General features: G+C 45.6%; 2 protein-coding genes across 2 annotated transcripts in view; one reads left to right on the top strand and one right to left on the bottom strand.

Moving 5' to 3' along the window:
- Positions 1-3,489: 3,489 nt before the first annotated feature.
- PSMB4 (proteasome 20S subunit beta 4) lies at positions 3,490-5,890 on the top strand. The gene is made up of 7 exons (XM_032267450.1): positions 3,490-3,679; positions 3,932-4,138; positions 4,406-4,552; positions 4,728-4,809; positions 5,201-5,317; positions 5,500-5,588; positions 5,777-5,890. The coding sequence occupies exons 1-7, from the start codon at positions 3,540-3,542 to the stop codon at positions 5,787-5,789; spliced, it is 795 nt and encodes a 264-aa protein (XP_032123341.1). The 5' UTR covers positions 3,490-3,539; the 3' UTR covers positions 5,790-5,890.
- Positions 5,891-7,201: 1,311 nt separating this feature from the next.
- Positions 7,202-18,742, bottom strand: part of POGZ (pogo transposable element derived with ZNF domain) — a 57,096-nt gene continuing 45,555 nt past the window's right edge. The window contains exons 8-16 of the mRNA XM_032267486.1: positions 17,581-17,808; positions 16,914-17,060; positions 13,144-13,278; positions 12,861-13,033; positions 12,554-12,694; positions 11,733-11,789; positions 11,378-11,490; positions 11,075-11,099; positions 7,202-10,954 (exon numbers count right to left, since the gene is read on the bottom strand). Coding sequence (XP_032123377.1) covers positions 9,292-10,954; positions 11,075-11,099; positions 11,378-11,490; positions 11,733-11,789; positions 12,554-12,694; positions 12,861-13,033; positions 13,144-13,278; positions 16,914-17,060; positions 17,581-17,808 — 2,682 coding nt within the window. The 3' untranslated portion in view covers positions 7,202-9,291. The remainder of the gene's footprint in view (positions 10,955-11,074; positions 11,100-11,377; positions 11,491-11,732; positions 11,790-12,553; positions 12,695-12,860; positions 13,034-13,143; positions 13,279-16,913; positions 17,061-17,580; positions 17,809-18,742) is intronic.

Here is an 18,742-nt window from a genome sequence, read left to right as displayed (position 1 = left end):
TCTCATCTCTACTAAAAATACAAAAATTAGCCAGGCTTGGTGGCGTGTGCCTGTAATCCCAGTTACTCAGGAGGCTGAGGCAGAAGAATTGCTTGAACTCAGGGGGCAGAGATTGCAGTGAGCCAAGATTATGCTATTGTAATTCAGCCTGGGCAACAGAGCAAGACTCCTCCAAAACAAATAAACAAACAAACAAAAGTGCTATTAAACACCTCTAAAGAAGTCAGAGGGGAAAAAAAAGCGACATTACCTTAAAAGAAACAACAATATGACTAACAGGTAACTTTTCAGCAAAAACAATGGAAGCTGGCTGGGCACAGTGGCTCACGCCTATAATCCTAGTACTTTGGGAGGCCAAGGCAGGTGGATTGCCTGAGGTCAGGGGTTCGAGAGTAGCCTGGCCAAAATGGTGAAAACCTGTCTCTACTAAAAATACAAAAATTAGCTGGGTGTGGTGGTGCATACCTGTAATTCCACCTACTTGGGAGGCTGAGGCAGGGGAATCACTTGAACCCAGAGGTTGCAGTGAACTGAGATTGGGCCACTGCACTCCAGTCTGGGCAACAGAGTGAGATTCTGTCTCAAAAACAACAACAAAAAACAACGGAAGCCAGGAGACAATGAAATAACACATTTAAGGTTCCAAAAGAAAACAACTATCAACCTATACCAAACGAAAAATGCTACGAAAATAAATGTTTAAGAAAGACAGTTTTACCAAAACAATCTTCAAGAGGAACAAAGTTATAGGTCTCACATTTCCTGATTTTGAGACTGATAACAAAGCTACAGTAATCAAAACAGTGTGGTACTGTCATAAAGACAAATACATCAATGAAATAGACTAGAGTGCCCAGAAATACACATTCGAATACATGATCAAATGAGTTTTGGGCTTTTTTTTTTTTGAGACAGGGTCTCACTGTGTTGCCCAGGCTTGAGTACAGTGGTGCAATCATAGCTCATTGCAGCCTTGAACTCCTGGGCTCAAGCAATACTCCTGCCTCAGCCTCCCAAGTAGCTGGGACTACCAGCACATGCCACCACATCTGGCTAATTTTTAATGTTTTTGTAGATATAGGGTCTCGTTATGTTCTCCAGGCTGGTCTTGAACTCTTGAGCCCAAGCAATCCTCCTACCTTGGCCTCCCAAAGTGCTGGAATTATAGATGTGAGCCACCACACTCAGCCTCAAATGAGTTTTGACAAGGGTGCTAAGACCATTCAATAGGGAAACAACAGTCTTTTCAACAAATGGTAGTGGGAAAACTGGATATCCACATGCAAAATAATGAAATTACAGAAATACAAAAATTAATTCAAAATGAATCAGACTTTAAGAGCTAAAACTGAACTTTTAGTTCACGCCTGTAATCCCAGCATTTTGAGAGACTGAGGTGGACAGATCACCTGAGGTTAGGAGTTCGAGACCAGCTTGGCCAACATGGTGAAAATCCATCTCTAACAAAAATATAAAAATTAGCCAGGCATGGTAGTGCACACCTGTAATCCCAGCTACTTGGGAGGCTGAGGCTGGAGAATCGCTTGAACCAGGGAGGTGGGGTTACCGTGAGTCGAGATCCTGCCACTGCACTCCAGCCTGGGCAACAGAGCGAGACTCCCTCTCAAAATAAGAAAAAAAGCAAAAACAAAAACAAAAATTAGCCGGGTGTGGTGGTGCGCACGTGTAGTCCTAGCTGCTCCCCAGCTACTCCAGAGGCTGTGGCTGGAGGATGCCTGGAGCTGGGGAGGCGAAGGTTGCAGTAAGTGGAGGTCGTGTCACTGCACTCCAGCCTGGGTGTCAGAGCCAGACCTTGTCTCAAAAAACAAACAAAAGACACCTAAGGATAGTGTTGAGGATCATATCCACCAGTATCTGTGTGGGCGAGGATGGAATCCTAACTTCCATAATCGTCAGCTAGCAGACATGGCTGACCTAAGTGCATTCACATTGACTAATTCTGTAAATGTTCACGTCCCTGACTCTACCGACCCCCTGTCTCACCGTCCCCCAACCTCGTTTTCCCTGTCAAATATCCATTACTTGTGTACAAATTGCAGTTGAGATTGGTTCCTGCTGGAGTTTTTTCCGTATTGCAGTAGTTACTGATTGAAATCTGTCCTTTCTACTTTAGTGTCCGGCTTTGTTTACCTTTGACCAAGTTCACCATTTGGATTCAAGACACTGTTTCCAGCCCCTGCTATGGAGTTACATTGAGAAGGGAAGCCCTGGAATTTAGTTTCACTCCTACACTTTCAGTGGATTTTTTCTGCTGCTTAAGAGGTGGGCAAGGGCCGTTGACAATAAGGAAACTTTCAGACTTGTCTAAGGTCCCACAGAGAGTGCTTGATCCACCCGAGCTATCATACCCCCCAGAGTATACACAAGTGTTTTTTTTTGTTTGTTTTGTTTTTGAGACAGCGTCTTGCTCTGTTGCCCAGGCTGGAGTGGAGTGGCCTGACCTCAGCTCACTGCACCTCCCTACCAGGTTCAAGCGATTCTCCCACGTCACCCTCCCAAGTAGCTGGAGTTACAGGCGTGCGGACCATGCCCGGTTAATTTTTGGTTTTATTTTGTAGAGATGAGGCCTCATCCTGTTGCCCAGGAAGACCTCGAATTCCTGGGCTCAAGTGATCCTCCCGTCTTGGCCTCTCAAAGTTCTGGGATTACAGGCATGAGCCACTATGCCCGGCCCTGATTCCTTTTTTTGTTCTGGGCTTGAAGACTCATCACGGGTTCTGGCTGTGTGAGTGGGTAAATCACGACTCCACAAGTCTCCGTTTCCTCCTTACGAAATGGGTCGAATGCCTGCCACACGGGGCTGCTCTGAGGAGGATAGATGCAAGAAAGCCTGTGTTCACTGATATATTCATGTGGGCTTTTTGATAATGATCCGAAAGAAACATGAGGATTGTGACTTCTCGGCCGGGCGTGGTGGCTCATGCCTGTAATCCCAGAACTTTGGGAGGCCGAGGTGGGCTGATGACCTGAGATCGGGAGTTCGAGACCAGCTTGGCCACCATGGTGACATCCCCGTCTCTACTAAAAATACAAAAAGTTAGCCTGGCGTGGTGGCGGGCGCCTGTAATCCCAGCCACTCGGGAGGCTGAGGCACGAGAATCGCTTGAACCCGGGAGACCTCGGAGGTTGCGGTGAACCGAGATCGCGCCACTGCACTCCAGCCTGGGCGACAGAGTGAGAGACTCTGTCTCAAAAAAAAAAAAAATTGTGACGTCTCGCTCAGAATCAGCGTCTTTAAGTGGCCACCTCCCCACCCCACCCCCATGCCTCCCTCCTCCTTGAACCGTGTGTTAGAGCACTGTGATCTGGTCCAAACTCCACGAAGATGCGTTGCGAAACGACGTGGGGCAATTCCAACTCCCCGTCTCGGTCGCCACCTAGGATTACTGCGCTTTCAGTTACGACCTCATCAACATGGCTGTTGGAAGTCGCCCACAGGAAAAAGAAGTGACACTGAAGGATCACTTCCGCTTCCGTTGGCGCAAGCGCTTTCATTTTTTTCTGCTACCGTGACTAAGATGGAAGAGTTTTTGGGGTCGCGGTACGGACTTTGGGCTGGGGGTCCGGCCCCAGGACAGTTTTACCGCATTCCGTCCACTCCTGATTCCTTGATGGATCCGGCGTCAGCACTCCACAGAGGTCCGATCACGCGGACCCAGTAAGTTCTCGGCACTTTCGCTTGCGAAGGGGGAGGGACCGTTGGGCCTGGTGCTGCCGGCGGGTTTTGAGAGCCCTGGAAGGTGAGGCGCGGACCCTGGAGGCGCGCGAACATAGGGGAGCTCGGGGCGCGGAGTCCTGGAGAATGCAGAATAATTGAAAGTAATTACAGAAAATCAGAAGCGGAGCCCAGTGCGCGGAAAGAAGGCGCAGGCCATCTCCCCGCTTAGTCCCCACCACTCTCGTTCTCCAGAAACCCCATGGTGACCGGGACCTCAGTCCTCGGCCTTAAGTTCGAGGGCGGAGTGGTGATTGCCGCAGACATGCTGGGATCTTACGGCTCCTTGGCTCGTTTCCGCAACATCTCTCGCATTATGCGAGTCAACAACAGTACCATGCTGGGTGCCTCTGGGGACTACGCTGATTTCCAGTATTTGAAGCAAGTTCTCGGCCAGATGGTGTAAGTCATCCAGAGAACGGGAGAGTGGTTCCCAAGTAGCTCCGGAGGAGAGTTCTTGTTTTTTATTCCCTTCGACGGCATGGGGGGGCTTGATGTTGCAACGGGGCACTGGGAGAATTGTTGGGGGTGGCTGATCCAAGAGTGTTTGCAATCAAGTTTTTGGCATTAAGAGGTGTAAAATGGGGGAAGGTGTGGTGACTTCTTTTGGGGATGGGTGGAGATCCCGATTTAATTCTCTCCCTTTTCTCACAACCAATTCCTTTTAAGGATTGATGAGGAGCTGCTGGGAGATGGACACAGCTATAGCCCTAGAGCTATTCATTCATGGCTGACCCGGGCCATGTACAGCCGGCGCTCGAAGATGAACCCTCTGTGGAACACCATGGTCATCGGAGGCTATGCTGATGGAGAGAGGTTCATACGAATACAAATAACGTATTTCCTTTACCACCCAAACTAGTGCCTGTGTAGAATCTCTTCTGTCTCTTTTCCCCAAGTGAATCCCACTTTAACTTAGACCCCATGGTCCCCTTCTTCAGCTAAGATAAACCTAAGGTGAAATGAGTTTTGACCCATTGTGTCCTGTTAGCTTCCTCGGTTATGTGGACATGCTGGGTGTAGCCTACGAAGCCCCTTCACTGGCCACTGGTTATGGTGCATACTTGGCTCAGGTAAGCAGTGAGTTGAGAGGCGGGGGCAAGGGGAGACAAAAGGGAAAATGGATTAGTGGTTGCTTATTTTTCTCCTGAAGTTCTGAAATGACAGGCTGGGATCCCTACTGCTGGGCAGATGGTTTTCTTTGTAGTCTGGGGGCTGTAGGTGTTGACACTTAGATTGAGTGACGAGATGGCATGTCTGGGACCCGGTAGACATGCAAAGAGAGGACACCCTAGAACTTCCTCTTGAAGTGGCTTTTAGCTTATTATTAGTAAGCAGAGTTCATTCTGTAAGAGGTAGAATGTCATCTTTTCACTCTTTAATGCTTTTTATACCATTGATTTGAGACAACTAGCCTGTTATTCAGCCCAGTATCTCCCATGGTTCCCCTCCCAATCTGTCTAGCCTCTGCTGCGAGAAGTTCTGGAGAAGCAGCCAGTGCTGAGCCAGACCGAGGCCCGAGAGCTAGTAGAACGCTGCATGCGAGTGCTGTACTACCGAGATGCCCGTTCTTACAACCGGGTGAGGAATGTGCTGGGAACCTAATTGGCAGACTCCTGGATACTTGCAATCCCTGGGTCTCTATGCTTTGAAGAACAGATTGCCTCACTTGTGCGACTCCTATTTTCAGACTAGGGAAGACCTCCACCTGACTTTTAAGGACTTAAGGGGTGGGCATTACTGAATGCTCTGCTTTCTTCCAGTTTCAAATCGCCACTGTAACCGAAAAAGGTGTTGAAATAGAGGGACCACTGTCTGCAGAGACCAACTGGGATATTGCCCACATGATCAGGTGAGTCATAGTAAAAAAAGTGGTGGCAGATTTGGGAGGTCTTTGGCTTGTACTAAACTGGACTTTTCTGGGAGGCTCACCCAGGAAAATTCTCTGGGTGGAGAGGGTTTTGGTTGGACAGTACAGCTATTTTTGGGAATTGATCCCTTTATGCTTCACAATTTTATTATCCTCTCTTCCGTTTTTAGTGGCTTTGAATGAAATACAGCTGCATTATCCAGAACGGAAGTTGTACCCTTTTAACTTTAAACTTGGCTGGTTCAGACTCTTCTTTTGTAAAGTAAATAAATTCTTCAGAATGCTTGCTGAGTGGTTTTTGTCTGACTGGGTCACAAGTGCAAAACTGCTGAGTACTGCCGTGTGGCATCTCCCTCTCTGGTCGGAGAACCCTTAGGCTCTTGTAGCAAATACAGAATTCTCTGCACAATACAGAAAGACCCACTAGCATCTTCATTTGGGGCTGCATTAGAAGCAGCTTCCTATGGAAGCCAGACTTAATTTTTATGTGCTAACATAACTGGCTTTTATGTTCAAATTTTACTCCCAAATCTTCCCCTACTGCAACGTACTATTAAAGAATACAGATTTCTTTTTTTTTTTTTTTTTTTTGAGACGGAGTTTCACTCATGTTACCCAGGCTGGAGTGCAATGGCGCGATCTTGGCTCACCGCAACCTCCGCCTCCTGGGTTCAGGCAATTCTCCTGCCTCGGCCTCCTGAGTAGCTGGGATTACAGGCACGCGCCACCATGCTCAGCTAATTTTTTGTATTTTTAGTAGAGACGGGGTTTCACCATGTTGACCAGGATGGTCTCGATCTCTTGACCTCGTGATCCACCCGCCTCGGCCTCCCAAAGTGCTGGGATTACAGGCGTAAGCCACCGCGTCCGGCCGCCCTTTTTTCTTTAACAGAATTGGAAACATATCTTGTTGCCCAGGCTGGAGTGCAATGGTGCGATCTCGGCTCACCGCAACCTCCGCCTCCTGGGTTCAGGCAATTCTCCTGCCTCAGCCTCCTGAGTAGCTGGGATTACAGGCACACGCCACCATGCCCAGCTAATTTTTTGTATTTTTAGTAGAGACGGGGTTTCACCATGTTGACCAGGATGGTCTCGATCTCTTGACCTCGTGATCCACCCGTCTCGGCCTCCCAAAGTGCTGGGATTACAGGACTGAGCCACCTCGCCCGGCCTAAACCTGAATATTTTAGAGACAAGGTCTCATTCTGTTGCCCAGGCTGGAGTGCAGTGGCATGACCATAGCTCACTGCAGCCTTGAATTCCTGGACTCAAGCAACTTCCCGCCTCAACCTCCCAAGTGCTGGGATTACTGGCATGAGCCATCATGCTCAGCCTGAATTTTTTTTTTCTTTTTTAGTTTATTTCAGCCTGAATTTTTAAAATGAACACTGTAGGGTGAGTCTGACACGTATCATCTCCAAACTTCTAGAGAAAGAACAGGGGCAGCAAATTCAAAGTATTATAGAAATTCAGTGAGAGCTGAAGGAAAAACCAAACCATCCCTCCATTTACATTGTCCATAACAAACTTATAAAGCAAAAGAAAACCATGAGCTTTCAATCTGACACCTCCACACATTCAGTCTCAACACAGAAAATAGTCAATAAATACATGTTTATTGATTAAACTGAATTATAAAAAACAAAACAAAAAAAAAAGTTTCCTTCTACTACTAAGCCATGCAGGCAGAGTCCACAAAGACAACTTCCTGGCCAAAACCCAGCTGATCCACTGTTATGATCTTAAAAAAAATTACCCATCAAGAAAGTCAATCATGTGCAGAGGACAGGAACCCCAGCTCTGCTCAGGCTGTGGCTGCTGCAGAGACTACCAAAGAGTAGGATTAGGTTGTTGTAGATAGAAGTGACCAAATCATAGTTCTTGAACTTTCTCAAAGGCAAAGGCTGATTTCAAAGTCCACAGTCTTGTCAATAAAATGGCATCAGGCAAAAAGCTGGGGAAGAGAAGCCCAGATGGATCCTTAGTTGTTTTCAGATGTCAGGGATTCACAAAGCCGGCCAAGCTGCTTCTGGAAGGGACTTTTCCAGTTCACTATATTATAGTGTGCTGGGGGGGGTGGGGGGTGGAGGGGAGCGAAAAACAAAAAAAGCAGGGTGGGGTGGGAGAAATGGGTGGTAACAAATGTCACACCTGCACCACCAGGCCCATCACATCTTGAGCATCCCCCAGTCTGTGAAAGCCTATTAAACAGGGTCACCTAGAAAAAAAACAAGTTTATAAATCCATTTCCCCTCATTTTATTAAATGTTCCACTTATGTACATTTTAAAGACGAACCATTTACAAGCTTGTGCAGGTTGCCTCCTTGGCTCACAGGAGGGGAACAATGCTGAAAGCCTCAGGATAAACAGAAGACTTGTTTTTTTTGCTCCTTTCCTCTGTATGGTACAGTACATTTTGGTTTATAACCATGAGTACATACAATAAAAAAAATCCCTCATGCAAACTGTAGAAAAAAATTTTCTTTCCTTGATGCTGGCAGTGAAAAATAAAGATTCATGTCATTTTCTTTGTGCACACCCCTGTGTGCAGCTTCTTCCTGTTAGATTCTTCTCTAAGCATTAAGAGAAATAGGGGAAAGCCAAAGAGTACACTGGATTTCAACAAGTGGTCTTGTCTTTTTAAAGTTCAACACTTAACTTCTTGAGCAATTAGCTCCTGGCTGTAGGACCAGTGATCCCTTAGATAGGCATGCTCTCCATTTGACAGGATGAAGTACAATAAAGCAGGGACTGCCCCTGGAGGCTTGCAGGATGAACACGAACTGGGAATGGCTTCCACCCTAAAACTGTTTGATCACCCTCAGTACTTCTTGCTTGTTAACACCACCTGTATGATCCTTTGTCCAGAGTGATGGATGGTGTGAGAGTGGGGAAAGGGGCTAAGGATCACAAGTGCAAAAAATATTGTTTATGTCATGTTTTGGAGGGAAGGTGGTGAGGAAAAGACAAATCTAGTCATTCTGGATAATTAAATGTGGTTTCATGCATTTTTAAAGCCACAATTTTCTACCTAGGGTTGCTGTAGAAACCAACATCTCTGGAGAGGGAAGGAAAGAAAAGGAGAAGAGAGAGTTCAGTGGGATTTTTTTTTCCATTTTCATTTTTATATAAAAGTGTTAAGACCACAATGAAAAAAGTTTTTTATCCATATATATAATAAACCAGTTTGTGAGCTACATAATTTGTCTTTCCCATCTTCAGAAATGTTCTCACATTGACAATGATTAGATAGCATCATGCCCAAAGACATTGGCCACACAGTAAAACAAACAAAAAAACCCAGAAGTACTATGATACAATTGAGGTAAAAGGGGAAACAAAAAAACTGAACATTCGCCCACAAGTAATTTTTTTTCTTTTTCTTAATTTTGTCAGAAAAATACCAAACACAGTGATTTAAATTTAAAAAAAAAGTCACAAAAACCTGTTTTTAGCAGAAGTAAATGACCAATGGGCCAGCTCCTTGGCTCAGACGTGATCACTATTGGTTTTCCTAATTAACAAATCCACAGGGAAGTGTAAGTCAACATCAGGGGCGAGTGGTGGTGTACAATTATAAAATATAAACCAAATACCCCACCTGTATGCCCCCTTTTCCCGAAACCCCTTTACCCTCCCTCACACGTTCCCACCCCTACTCCATACCCCGTCATGACCCAACACTCAAATCTCCATCAGATCTAGGTCAGCTTCTTCAAAGCCATAGAAAGACTCGGTCTCACTTTCACCCTCAAAGAGCTGGTGAAGGCTTTCAGGCTCAATTGTCTCTTCAGGAGATGATCTGGGTCGTGGAGTGGAAGACTCAGAATGTTCCCCACTCAGCTTCAGCTGCTCCTCTAGGGAGGCAATTAACTCCTCCTGCATGTCAGCATTTCTTGTAGGTGAGTTAATGTTGCCATCAGGGCCAGGAAGAACACTAGCCACCAGGAAGGAGCGTTGAACTAGCTCTGGACAGTCCCCAATGACACCTAGCACTTCACCCAGCCAGACAAGCACCAGCTGAAGCAGGACATCAGAATCACATGCAGTATCTGCCATTTCCCGAGCCTGCTCCTTCCACTTTTTATGCAGGAAGTTCTTGACAGTTCTTTTGATGCACACATCTAATGGCTGGATTTTGGAGCTACAGCCTGCTGGGACCACTGCAGGCAAAGTGCTAGAGGCACTAAGCATAGACAGCACCTCTTCTGACAAGTGAGCGCGATGACAGTCCATCACAAGCATGCCTTTGCTGTGCTGGCAAGCTGTGTGCTTCTGCCACACTCGAGTTGACCACAGCTCCATGATCTCATCATCACTGTAACCACTCTCCTTTGCCTCTAGCAAAATGGAGTCTGGCACATTAGCAGGCTGATCCATCTGCCCTCTGTAGAAAACCAGGGTGGGAAGGACAGTGCCGTCTGCCAGAATGGCCAGGACTACATCACACCAAGGTTCCCCTGTGCCCACTGTCTGCAGGGCATTCTCCTTTCGGTCATCACTGCTCAGCACCTCTGTATCCAGGAACAAGGAGATCTCATCGATAGCCACAATCATAGACAAGGGTAAGTCCTGGTTGTGAATCTGCCGTTGCACAAATTCAATGAAGAGTCCTGCATTCTCTGCCACATCCTTAGGTAGGGTGTGGGCCACAGCTCGCCGGGCATGGGGAGTCAGGTGGTGCCGCAGCATGAAACGCACAGCCCACTCATAGGAGATCTTAAAGCCCCCTTCCAAAGAACGTCCTATCTTGGTGGCCTTCTGGAACAAGGTCTCCTCATTTACAGGTAGCTGTTGTTCTCGCTGAGTTAGCACCCACTCAGCCAGTTTCTCTTCTGCCTCAAAGCTCAGATATTTGCCCTCAAGATTCTCCCCCTGGGAGGCCTGGAAACGTCGAAGCCAACGCCGAATACGTCGCTGGGGATTTCGGAAGTGTTCAGCTGCCTGTTCTGTATTGCAGCATAGAGCAAACAGTACTACTCGAAGCTTCTTCACCGACAGCTGCTCCTTTTTGCCAACTCCACCACTACCACCACCGCCTGATGCTGGCTCAGGCTCCTGGGTGACTGGGCTCCCTTCGTCCTGATCATCAACATTCAGACATTCGGCTCCCTCTGTAGCCAAGGGTGGAAGGGCTGAAGGCTGGGGGTGGGTCGGGGTTGGTGGTGGGGTCGCAGTTGAGGCTGGCGATGGGAGTGCTGGGGCCAAGGGAGTTGGTGGCTCTTCAGGCTCGGCTGGGGCGGCCCCCGCAGACTTCACAGCGGCAGCTTTGTTAGTGGGGAAGGAAGGAGGCGGGTGCATATTCTTCACGTTCCGGTCGTGCACTCGGTCACGAGCCTGGCCATGCCTAAATGGGCGAGAAGCAGAGAGAAGAGGATAAATCTCAGTTCAACTAGTGACCTGAAATAATAGTATAATAATAACACACACTGCAAACCAGAAATTGTGAGGCGAGAGTTTTTGTTACCTTGAGTGAGCTATCCAAGTGAGTCCTATGGAAAATGAAACAATAAAAAAAGTTAGCTCAGTGAAGAAATAAGCTCTCCAAAGACAGTGCCCTGGGATTTCAACCTGCTACATACAAATATGCCGTTCACAGTGACCAACCTTCCCAGTCGTATATAAACTTCACGTTGGAAGGTTTCTAATTTGGTACAGTACATCGCAAGAGTGAATGGGTGAGGCCAGGTAGGCATGCTCCTGACGCATACAGTACGCCCTGTATCTTTTTTCCTCCTCTTGCTCAGCTAATCCCACCCCTCCTACATACCCCGTGGCAGGATGCTGCTGGATCTGTGAGAGGGGTTGAATACCAAATGCTTGGCCATAGCATCGCCCACAGAGGTAACAAAGGTACACGAAGTGCAGGCCAGCTTGATTCCACTGAAAGAGAAAATCAAGAATATGTAAGACAAATACAGCAGTGACACTTGAGACCATTAAGCTTTGAGGCTTAAGAAAACGAATGCCCTCCCAAATTTCTCTTTTTTCTAAAATTAATTCACATACCCACCTCCCCAAATAATGAAAAGAATTTAATGTAAAAACCTGAAAAATTAAAAAAAAAAAAGAAAACAACAAAAAAACCTGAAAATTTAAGATACTTCCAATAAGTTTTTTCTTACCTCACAGAATTTTTAAACAAAGCCAAATACTTGGGGCTTTTCCGTGGAACATGATTGCTGAGAAAGACAAAGAAGTGGTATGAGTCACAGAGTTCTGCTGGCTCAGCTAGGGATCACCAGCCAGTGACAATGCTCCCAACAAAAGAGATCCTTCTTCAGTGCATCCTAATCTCAACCTAGGCCAGTTTTCCTGTCACTGTGCTTCTTAAGCTTCAGTGTGCATACGAGTCACCTGAGGATCTATTAAAATTCACATCCTGATTCAGTAGGCTTAGGGTGGGGCTGAGAGTCGGCATTTCTAACAAGCTCCCACCTAATACTGCTGGTCCTTGAGTAGCAAGGTCCTATGAAATTAGAACACAGGCCATCAAAACCAAAAAATAAAGCCTCTCATTCTGCTAGGAGAGAAGAACACATAGCTCTAAGAGTCGAAGGAAGAAACATTAGGAACAGGGAAGAAAATGAAATGAGTGCTCCAGAATCTGGCCAGGGCCAGGCACGGTGGCTCCTCCAGCACTTTGGGAGGCCAAGGCGGGTGGATCACCTGAGCTCAGGGGTTTGAGACCAACCTGGCCAACATGGTGAAACCCCGTCTCTACTAAAAATGCAAAAAAAATTAGCCAGGTGTGGTGGTGCACACCTGTAATCCCAGCTACTAGGGAGGCTGAGACAGGAGAATCACTTGAACCCAGGAGGCAGAGGTTGCAGTGAGCCAAGATTGCGCCCCTGCACTCCAGCCTGGGGAGAGAGGAAGACCCTGTCTCCAAAAAAAAAAAAAGAATCTGAACTCTCAAGCTGAAACACTGGTTAAAACAACTTACTTGATCATGTGGTTGGCATAAGCTCGAGAGCAGCAGGTGCTATAGCGACACAGAGAGCAGTGCACATAAGTAGGGAAATGATTAGGGAAGTCTGGAATCTCGAAGCTGCACTCCAGGCATGTCTGCCGGCCCATGACACTCCTGTAGGGAAGAAAAGGAGAATTCTCATTACTGCCTCAGGGGTCCCCAAAATGTAGGATTTTCAGACAAGAAATTCTGCTAAAAAGCTACCAGATCGCATTGTGTATCAGGAATAATCCTGCCCACCCAGCCCCCACCCGCCCAGCACTTAGAAGAAGGCGCTGACATTTTCCTAACAGCTCTCTTCTGGATGCTGCGCTGGACAGGGGGATAAAGGAAGACAGGCAGAGGGTCCGTTGAGGAGGCCAGTGGTGCTGCCTCCTGCAAGGCGCTGGGAGGTGTATCATTAGAGGATACAGGAACAGTTCGTGGCTGCCCTCGGGAAGCCCGGATTGTCACCTGAGAGTCAAGGGAAGGAACAATGAGACATCACCCACACTAAATTTCAGAATACTGAAAATCTCTATTCCTCCCTCCGAGCCTATGAAAGACACCAGCACACTCTTTACCTTGGTGCCTGGTTTCAAGCCCTCCAGCTGCTTGGGTTTACGGAAGGTTTTATGGTGTTGAAGCTTGTGTTCAATTTTGTCCTTGGCAAAGAGAAACTGCAGCCGGCATTTGTTGCAGTGATAAACATTTCTCTTCTGAAGTGGGGGAGGGGAGGTAAAAAGAGACAAAATCCCTTAAAGGTTCCTAATAAATCTTTGAGAAGTAAGCAGATCAATGCCAACCATATCATTCTTCCCCCCTTTCTGTTAATAATTTAAGAGAGTAAGAAAGGAATATACAACATGACCACAAAACCTACCATTGAGAATCATTACCTCCCATGATCCCAAAGAAAGATGGATTCTAGGCCAGGATGACTAAGTTCTCAAATCATCCTTTTCGGACTTATTTTAGCAATTTAAATGAGTGATGTAACCTCTATTTGTATAATATCTTTACACTGCTGACAAACATTCTCCTGGACAGTCTTTTTTTAAAGAAAGATAAATGCACACAGTAAATAAAAGTCAAACTTTTTTTTCCTGTACTCTTCCAAGTTTGCCTTCAACTCCGACACTCAGTCCCTTTCCACAGAAACAACTTATTACCAGTTTCCTGAGCATGTTTTCATGGGCAGTCTATATATATAACTATATCAGAAATACATTCATATCCAATCCTTACCTGCCTCGCCATCCACCCCCTTTTTTTTTTGAAAACAGGGTCTCTCTCTGTTGCTCAGGCTGGAGTGCAGTGGCATGCTCACAGCTCGCTGCAGCCTCAACCTCAAGCCTCCCAAGTAGCTGGGACTATAGCACATGCAAGCACACCCAGCTACTTTCTGTATTTTTTGTAGAGATGAGGCGTCTCCATGTTGCCCAGGCTGATCTTCAACTCCTGGCCTCAAGTGATCTACCTGTCTTGGCCTCCCAAAGTGCTGGGATTGCAGGCGTGAGCCACTGTGCCTGGCCCCCACTGTTTTCCCTTTCCTTTTGTAGAGATGTTGTCTCACCATGTTGCCCAGGCTGGACTCCGTACCTCTTGGGCTCAACTGATCCTCCTACCTCAGGCCCTCTTCTTTTTCTCCTTTTAACACAAATGACAGCACTTGTCTACACTTTGCTGTTTTCCCACTTATACATCAGTATATACAGATATGCCTCCTGGTGAGACCATTTTGAGGATTCAGTCTGCCTAGTACTGAAGTCCTTCAAAAATAAGTCCCATGTCTAGGATTTTCTTTGGTAGGGTTAACAAAGCTCTGCAAACTTTGGCAGAGAGGCAATTTCCATGCCCCTATTTGGAAACACATTTGTGGTAGACAATCAGTAGTCACTACAGTGCAAATGAGACTATGAGCATAATGGGGTGCGTGCGTATGTGTGTGACTATTAAGCACACGTGCACCCATCTCATTCTCCATTTTGAATCCTCTTATATACCTCTCTCTCTCTCCTCTAGTGGCTCTCTTCTTGCAGTATTTTAAAACAAAGTCATACCTTTTCATCTCATTAAAAAAACACAAGCAACAAAAAAAAATTTTTTTGAGACAGAGTCTCACTCTGTCACCCAGGCTGAAGTGCAGCAGCACAGCGCAATCTCAGCTCACGGCAACCTCCGCCTCAGGGTTCAAGTGATTCTCCTGCCTCAGCCTTCTGAGTAGCTGGGATTACAGGTGCCCGCCACTACGCCCAGCTTATTTTTTAAATTTTTAGTAGAGACAGAGTTTTACCATGTTGGCCAGGCTGGGCAACTCCTGACCTCATGATTTGCCCACCTCGGCCTCCCAAAGTGCTGGGATTACAGGCGTGAGCCACCGCGCCCGGCCTCAAAAAATTATCTACCATTTCATCCTCTGGATTTTCCACCCTGGGTCCTCCTTTTCTGTTGCTGTTGAGAGTTTCACTCTTTTGCCCAGGCTGGAGTGCTGTGGTGCAATCTCGGCTCACTGCAGCCTCCACCTTCTGGTTTCAAACAATTCTCCTGCCTCAACCTCCTGAGTAGCTGGGATAACAGGTGCCCGCCACCACACCCGGCTAATTTTTGTTATTTTTAGTAGAGACGGGGTTTCACCATGTTGGGCAGACTGGTCTTAAACTCTTGACCCCGTGATCGACCTGTCTCAGCCCCCCGAAGTGCTGGGATTATACTCCCCAACCCCTTTTTTTTGAGGTGGAGTTTTACTCTTGTTGTCCAGGCTGGAGTGCAGTGGCAGGATCTCGGCTCACCGCAACCTCCGCCTCCTGGGTTCAAGTGCTTCTCCTGCCTCAGCCTCCTGGGTAGCTGGGATTACAGGCATGCGTACCACGCCCAGCTAATTTTGTATTTTTTTTGTAGAGACAGGGTTTCACCATGTTAGTCAGGCTGGTCTCAAACTCCTGTCCTCAGGCGACCCGCCCGCCTCGGCCTCCCAAAGTGCTGGGATTATGGGCGTAAGCCATAACGCCCAGCCTTACACTCCCTTTTTATAAGTAAACTTCTTTAAATGTATCATCTTCATTTCTTTACCTCTCATTGATTTGTTCTGCTGAAATCTGACTTTCACCCTACCAACCAATAAAATGGCTCTCATCAATGTTGCTAAATTAAAGGCCTGTTTCTAAGTCTCTATCTTGCTTGACACCTTCCTGTAACATATGACATTTTGATCACACCCTTTTCTTTAAAACACTTTCTTTTCCCCAGTTTCCTTAATGTCAAGTGTCTTTTGGTTTTCCTCCTAGAATTATGGTGCTTGCTTTATAGACAAGAGACTTCAAATATCCTAAGCCTTCTCTTATTCTCAACAGGGTTGGGGGGCCCATGGCATTTAAGTTAAAAATCTACAGGATTTATATAATGCTGATTCCTAATATGTTTTCTACAACCCAGAGATCTCTCCTGGACTTCAGATCTATTATCTAACAGCTACACTTCACATCCTACTGCTAACTCACAATACCCAAACTCATGATCCCCCGACTCACAAATATACCTTCTCTATTGTTTCTATCTCAGCAAACAGTTTCCTCATTCACCCAATTGCCCAAGACTGAATCTTAGGCACTGTTCTTAATTATTCCATTGCTGCCTTCACCTAATCCATCTCTACATCATAAATATCACAAATATTCTGAATATCTCTAAACTTTACTCGCTTTTTCTTCATTTCAAAAGCCAATAGCCACTATCATCTCTCACCTAAACTGCTGAAAAAAGTCTTCTAGTTAGTTTCCCTGACTGTAGTCTTCTTCTCCTTTAATCCATTCTCCACAGTGCAGGCAGTACAAAATCTTAACTAAAAGTAAACCTAAACACATCACTCCAGGGCCTAAAACCCCTTTAATGGCGTCCCAGTGACTTCTTTTCACGGCTAAAAGATCCTTTATGACCTGTCCCTGCCTAACTTCCAACCCCTCTGTCTCTTATACCGTACCCTGTACCTCTCTCAATTTCTTGAACCTCCATAATCTTGCTTTGTGCCTTGGGCACACTGTTCTCCGTCTTATTTCATCTGGCACATTCTTCTTCAAGCCTTACTAGGCACCCAGAATAGCTACGTGATTTTCTATATCCCATACTTCCCCCAACCTAGTACTCTTTATGCTTTATTGTATTGTTTGCCTTGTTTACCACTAAATCTCTGCCATCTAGACCACTACATGGCACATAAGTCAGTTCAATAAATTTTTGCAAACATATGCATATTATAATCTCTGCCCAAATTATTTGCCTAGCTCAGCCCTGGCCCCAGCATCCATGTTTAAAAAAAAAAATAAAGAGAATATGGGAATTGCTTGGTGCCTAGTACCTGGTGCCTCATGTAATGCTGTTGGAATGCATTGCCATTTTTGAAGACCTTCAGGCAATAAGGGCAGAGCAGATGCCGGGTATCCTCATGGATCATCCGAAAATGGACATCTACCTCAGAGTAGAGTGAGGAGCGGTATTGACACACCTGGGTCACATAAGAGGGAAAATAAGGCTAAGAATGAGTGAACAACTGAGAAGCCTTTAAAAAAAAAGCAGGAATAAAAATTTTTAAATAAAAAAAGAGTTTTCCCAATTGCATAGAGATCAAATTATTTTTCTGACTTTGTAATGCTGGGCTATGTTTGTAACAGATTTGGCTATTACTTTAAAAATAGGAAGGGACAGGAAAGTCTGAGAACAAACCATGTTCTATAACTAAGAAAAATAAAGGCTTTTCTGTCGATTTCCAAAGAGCACGTTTAGGAGACAGTCACTCACTTAGAATATGCACATGTTCTCCGGCTAGTCTACTTGTAGACATGTTCTTTTATGTTCTCCTCCTGCATGGAAACCCTGAAGGCAAACTGTTTACTATTTCTTCAGTACCTACTCAGGGTTCCTAAACTAAGTGTATGTAGTAGATATTCAGCAATATTCATTAGTGGATACTTTGTGTTCTGCCTGAGAGCAAAACTGCTAAAACTCCCTGGAGAAAAAGGCAATACCTGGCAAACATAAGGCATCTCTCCAGGCTTATGAGTATCCTTCATATGCTGGAGAAATAGTGGCTCACTTTCAAACGCCCACTCACAGATCTTGCACTTGGCTGTAAGAAGAAAAGTAATCAATAAATCCACTTGAAAATAAGACGAAAGTCCTGCTGACTCACAATCTTTACTTTCTCTGACTCCTTTATTTTCATTTTTAACAGTCAGTAAAATCATAGGTCCCTTCTATTCTTTCTTTAAACGGCTCCACCTTAACATTTGTGTTTCCGATAACTTTATGTATGTAGCTCAGACTTCTTTCCACAGGTTCCTTCTAGATCTTATCTACAAGACATTTTAAATTGGTTATTCTATCATCAATTTTAATGTAATTCAGCATCCTCTTGGCTTACCACTGTTTCCCTTTTTACTTTCCCCATTTCTTCCTGAGCCCAAAATTTAGGCACTATCTTGAACTCCAAACCCTGTATTCTGCCACCATTATTTCAAACCGCATGTAGGAACTGTCATTTCTCTATTCTTACAGGTAAAAACTTGGTAGTAGCCCATATGACTTCCTGCTGCTAATCAGCTGGCCTCTAATACCTCCTACTCTCTTTGAAATGGTCCATTTTGTCCAGCTTATGAGATAAAATTTTATGACACAAATTAACAAAAACTTTGTCAAACTTATGAGACAATTTTTGGTAATTTCATGTTGGCCTGGCTGGTCTCGAACTCCTGACCTCAGGTGATCTACCTGTCTCGGCCTCCCAAAGTGCTGGGATTGCAGGTGTGCGCCACCGTGCCCAGCCCTTTTATTTTTTTTTAAAGAGACAGAATCTTGCTCTGTTGCCCAGGCTGGAGCATGATCATAGCTCACAGCAGCGTCCTGAGTAGCTAGGACTACAGTGGCACACCGCCCAACTAATTAAATGTTTTTGTAGGGACAGGGTCCTGCCATGTTGCCTTGGCTGGTCTGAAACTCCTGGCCTCAAGCAATCTTTTCGCCAATCCACTTCAGCCCTCTCAAAGTGCTAGAATTAGAGGTGTGAGTCAGCTTACTGGCCAATTTTTGGTAAGAATTTTAATTGCTACTTATTTTGAATTACACAGTATGGCAAAAAGAGAGATATTACTTACATTTTTCTCACTTTTTTTTTTTTTTTTTTTTTTTTTT

Source organism: Sapajus apella, unplaced genomic scaffold (genome assembly GCF_009761245.1).
Source record: "Sapajus apella isolate SASKATOON/1434 unplaced genomic scaffold, GSC_monkey_1.0 scaffold169, whole genome shotgun sequence".
Lineage (NCBI taxonomy): Eukaryota > Metazoa > Chordata > Mammalia > Primates > Cebidae > Sapajus > Sapajus apella.
The sequence above is the reverse complement of the archived record's forward strand: the minus strand, read 5'-3'. Positions and strand labels throughout refer to the sequence as shown.